General features: G+C 29.5%; 1 protein-coding gene across 1 annotated transcript in view; it reads right to left on the bottom strand.

The window, feature by feature from the left end:
- LOC111635748 (mucin-5AC-like) overlaps positions 1–5,828 on the bottom strand; it is a 43,729-nt gene that overhangs the window by 35,383 nt on the left and 2,518 nt on the right. The window contains exons 2-4 of the mRNA XM_023380814.1: positions 3,029–3,311; positions 2,713–2,944; positions 2,124–2,278 (exon numbers count right to left, since the gene is read on the bottom strand). Of these exons, the coding sequence (XP_023236582.1) occupies positions 2,124–2,278; positions 2,713–2,944; positions 3,029–3,311 (670 nt within the window). The remainder of the gene's footprint in view (positions 1–2,123; positions 2,279–2,712; positions 2,945–3,028; positions 3,312–5,828) is intronic.

Raw genomic sequence — 5,828 nt, 5'->3', positions numbered from 1 at the left:
TCACAGCCCGACACGTGGTCAAGTTTACGACTACGGCTGATTGAAAGGTTTTCTTCCATAAAATTAATCGATTCTACACTAATCCGACTCAACATTTCCAAAATACGTATATTTTTTCGTAGTTTTATAGGAATCGTAATTATAGGGACCATAATTATAGGGGGGTCGACTGTACAGCATAGAACCTTAAGCAATTCTAATAAAAACTTTAATGAAGATAAATTATGGACAAAAGATTTTCGATCTCTGAATGAGGTGTTCTTCAGATTTGATGTTCCAAATTGGAATGCATAAAGAATGGCATTATAAACATTCTGAATATATTAAAATTTTGAACACATTCTAAATTATAAAACAGTGTAGAGCACTTACAAATTAAAATTTATCATTTAGCATGTAGAAACTGACAAAAATAAAAGTAAGCAGCCATACAAAAATTATAGAATTAATAAGGTTTAAAGAAAATGGTTTAGATTGGTATGCACTACAGTAAGGATTCTTGTAGGAGATTGCTAGGCATAAGACAAACATTTTTCTTTTTTAAAATTAATATAGACTCCTTTTTCAACTTAAAATTTCTGGAACTTCAAGGGCTCTGATGTGATTCATTTGTTGAGTTTGTCTGATGAAAGAGACATTCTTGAGATGGGCTTGAATAATCTCAAGATTCATTCTCAGAGGCATAAATGGCCAGAGAAATGGTTTGTTGTTTGTTATCAATATCATATTTATATTCAGTAAGTCTCTTTTGGAGGGAGCATGTGGTAGACTCGATGTAATGTATTCCAAGTTCCACTAGAGTCTGTAGTCCATCATCAGAACCCTACATACCCAAATAATCTAAACATGTCATTAGTATCCTTACTAGACCATAGACAGTGGGAGTTATGTTTGTGTCAAGTTAGTATTTTTATAATATGATATTTCTTTGTATAGGGAATGCATATCACAATTATATCCCAACACAATATGACCTGGTTTGCAGGTCTGCTTATAGTTATTATTAAAGATCTCTTCATCATTAGGGCTTTTAACTTGGGTATTTCAGTTGGTAAAAGTAGAAGCTAAATTGTGTTTGAATAAGTCTTTTCCAGTAACAGTGTTTAGCTGCAATTTCCAACAAGTAAGTATTTTAGCTCTTTTAAAGTGTCCATGAAATTAGTGCAGTGGGTGACAGCTTTTTTTATAAGGGCTCTAAAAAACTGCTGTTCTGTAGATATAGAGGTTGCTAGAGTTGAGTGGGATAAACAACAGTAGATGGCATGGTTTGAAATAGATGTTCATACACTGTAAATATGGCCATTCTAAAAAAGTATGCATAGATCTGAAACCTTCCTAATATTCTAACATGTAAGAGGTATGTTGATGACATTTTTAGTCTTTGGAAATCTAAACCACATATAGATGGATTCTTTCAATGTATGAATAACAACACTGGATTTGTCTAGTTTGATGATGTAGTTTGAGAGTTAGCCCCATGGGCTAACTCTCAAACTACACCAATCAATGATACAGAGGCTTGTTTTTTATATTTTGTAACTTGAAATATCAGACAGAATTTGTAACTTAAAATATTCTAGTTACAAATGATGAAGAGATCTGTAATAATAACCCTAAACACATTCATAACCAGAATGTATTGCACTGGGATAATTGTGATATGCATCCACTATACAAAGAAACAGCACATTACAAAAATGCTAACTTGACCTACAAATGTAACCCCACTGCCTATAGTCTACTCCATAATGATAATGAATGTTATATATATTTCACTGTTAAACTGTAAATTGTAGCAAGTATTTAGACAAAACCAATAAATCAATCATTTCTATTATTATATTTTTAAAATCTCAAGCAAAAATTTAAGCCTTAATTTTTAAGCACAAAATGTAAAATATAAATATAAAAAATATTATTAGCTGAAAAATAAACTGGTAAGAAATACTCTTAAAATAATGATATACTTCAGTTTAAATTTGATATAATGAAACTTGAATAAGAATCAACAACATATATGAAATTTAGTTTAAACTTTTTCTTTTATCCTTTTTTACATTTTATTATAAAACATGTCAAGTTTTTGTTTATTTAATAACTTATCTGAAAATTATAACTATTACCTGAATCCATTCATTGGATGATATTTGCTGGGGATACCAAGCCCAATCACTATTTAATCTTGCTTTAAATGGTTTACCAGTTCTTTGTGCACTAGAAGCAGAAATCTGTTCATCTTGGATCTTCCCAGTTTCCATACCTCTTGGATAAATACAATCTATAAAATATATAACATACATAGTTTGAATATTAATTTTTCAAGAAATACAATTAAAAAACAAAAGCAAAAATTATTTAAATAATGTAATCAATAAAATATAAATGAACATTTTATGAATATTGTTTTATAAAATGTAATAACAACTCAATGTTAGAAAAATAGAAAGAGATCTTATTAAAAATGTTATTAAATATAAACTAGATTTGTTTGCTATCCAAACTATTCATTAACCAATCACCCACTGTAATTGTTAAAATAAATATGAAAAAATTAAATAGAAAATAATTTTAATGTCTTAATTTTTAAGCTTAGTTCATATGGAAAGCAAATCATTGACAAAAAGTGAAAAGAAGAATGACTGTTGATTGGCAATGATATCCTTTCAGTAAATTTTTGTTTTGTGAATTGCAATAATAAATACAATTACTTACCACAGTTACAATAAATTTGTATTTCATAATCATAGCAATAAGAATTGAATTTTTGATTTCTATTGAAACAAATCAATCCATCTGGTAAAGAGCAGGTAATATTTTGAATTTCACTTGATTTAGACCCTACTGGTCGACATTTAATATCCGTAATTTTTTCTATGGGACACATATTAAATTCTTTCCAAAATGAGCTAGAAATATTATTCAATTTTTCAAAATCACCATCACTCTGAAACACATTAATAAAGTTTAAAAAACTGTCAATAAATAGTTTTATCAATAAATTTAAAATAATAACATATTTTATAATTACCTCAGGTGTTGGAGAAAAAGAATTAATCCAAGAAGACCATCCTGTATGGCGACACTGAACTTGTGGAATATTAACTGGAATTTCTGGTTTAGATGGAGGTGGAGGTGGAGAAGGATAAAGAAGTGAAGGAGAAGGATGAAGAGGAGGAGGTGGTGGTGGAGGTGGAGAAGGATGAATAGGAGGAGGAGAAGAATAAAGAAAAGGAGGAGGAAAAGAAAGAGAAGGAGGAGGAGAAGGAAGACAAGATTGACCAATGCAAGATATTTCACCTTTGATACAGTAACTGTAAAAAAGTTGAGATGTTTAATAAATATTTATATATTTTATATTTATATATATTATATTTATTTACAATTTATATATAAATTGTAAATAATTATATATACAATAGTTTCTGAAAATGACAGATAAATTAAGAATATGCAGATAAAGATCTATTAACACACTGTACATTACAATACAGAATGTTCTAGAAAATTTGTTCACTCATCTAACTGATAAAAAATCATTATAAGAAATAAATTGAAGGTTATAAAAATATGCATGATGTAATATTTTAAGGTAATAAATGATTCTTTTAATGTTAATATCATTTGCTAAATATGTACACTGTACCTTATATATCATTTATATAAAATCGTTTGAATGTCAAACGAAAAAATGTCAAGAATGTTAAAATGAACATTGTTTAGAAAGTTATCAGTGATATAGAGATAGATAACGAATAGTTGGATTCACTTATAAAACACTTAATCTATTCTAAGAATATATTAGAGAATTACTAATATTATTATTGATCCTCTTATTAGAATTATTATATTTATTAGACAGGAATGGGAAAAGATATAAGAGGAGGAGAAAAGATATGAGAAAACAAAAGTGATAATACAACAGAATCTACTTATTGTAATAATGAATATTGATACCAATCTTTTAATGCTATTAGAATTTACACATTCCAAAACATATATGGTTATAATTCATTTATAAAAATCAGAATTTATTGCAAGTTAAGTTTCAGTTATAATTACCATTTTCTTCAAGTAAACAGGCATTTTTAAGTTGTCTTTTTGCACTGTTAGCCTTAATACATGACTAGCATGCAGTTATTCATTAGTTATCATTATTAGTCTTAATCAGTATTTTAAATGTTAATTGTTAATAATTTTAATTCATTTTAATCATTATTTGTTACAGTATAATTTGTTAGCATTTCTTACATCTATTATACACTATTTGTTTTTAACGATAGTATTGCAAATAGCAGTAAGCAGACAACATTAAACGAATCAATAACAACTTACAACAACTCTCTCACACCACCTTGTCAAAATGAGAAAGTTTAGTACTTCAATGTTAGCAAGAGCACAAGTTTCTAGTAAGACCACCCAAGCCAGTAAGGTCTATAGGAAGAAATGAAGCAAAGAGTGATCCAAAAGCAGTATATAATTCAGAGTGGACTGCTGCTAAATAGCATCTGTTCTCATGTTAGGGGTGTTTGATATATAAACATTTGACTGTAGGTAAATAAGCATACACACATCTATAAAGAAAATACAGTAGAGCGTCATTTATCCGAATCAATTGGGGATTGGGGTTGTTCGGAAAATCAATATTTCAGATAACCAATTATGTATGAAAAAATATATTAACCTATCCCATGTTGAAATTTTTCTCCGTTGCGTGTTGCTTCACATTGAATTTTCGTCGACATTAAGCCTAACGAAAACTTTTTAAAATAATAGTCGTGACTATTGTATCGTTAAAAATTATTTTTTTATTTTGTACAAACAAAATAAATATATTGAAAAATATAAAAGCAATAAAAAATTATAGTTCAGAAGTTAATTTAGTATCAAAAACGTAAAATATTTGAGTAGCCCAAGACATAGCCAAAGATTGCAGCGCCACAGCACTGGTGAAAATTTAAATTTGCCAACTGGAATTCTTTCAGATAATTGACTTTCGGATAAACAACGCTCTACTGTAGTTGTCACATGTTCACAGCATGATACCAGCTTGGACATAACATAGGTTAACAAAGTCAGCATTCATGAGTAGGAAGAGGATCATGTTTAAAAAAATTTGCCATTCTCTCTTGGCAAATGCAATACTGGCCCAAGTATGGCTACCTCATCATGAACATGCTGCCAACTCACTCATACACAATGGATTGACATACACCATCCCAACCAACATGCTTTACAACAGTCACAACAGTTCAGCTACTGACCATGGCTGAAAAATCATTTACAATGAATGAAGTGGACTCAAGAAATAAATGAATTTATCATATGTATCTATAACACCATTAAAAGACTCAAAACAGACAGACACTACATGATAAATTTACACAAAAATACCTATATCTCACTGTTACAGGGCAAAGGATTGTCAATCAGAACATTATACACAACAATCTTATGAAATACAGGTAACCCCCGTATAACACGGCACTTCTATAGCACGGATTCGCTCTAACACAGTTCGAGAATTGGTACCATCCCCCGTATAACACGGTACTTTTATAGCACGGATTCACTCTGACACGGTTCGAGAAAAACCCTCGTACAACATGAAATGTAATAAATTTTTACATACTTAAGTACTAATAGTTCACAAAAATTATTATTTTCATAAACTATTAGTACTTCAGTGTGTAAATTTTCTTTTCTCGTCTCCATACACATGGTCCTTTGTGAAAATTGTTTCAATTTTGCCAGATCTCGACGCTTCTGCTTCTGGTGTTGCCAGATGTTTTTCCCTTATTCCATAAGTGCTTAGCACCATATAAGGAAAT

This window comes from Centruroides sculpturatus, unplaced genomic scaffold (assembly GCF_000671375.1).
Source record: "Centruroides sculpturatus isolate CEXI.00-Female unplaced genomic scaffold, Cexi_2.0 scaffold843, whole genome shotgun sequence".
NCBI classification, from domain to species: domain Eukaryota; kingdom Metazoa; phylum Arthropoda; class Arachnida; order Scorpiones; family Buthidae; genus Centruroides; species Centruroides sculpturatus.
Note: the sequence above shows the minus strand (reverse complement) of the source record. Positions and strands in the feature narration are given on the sequence as shown.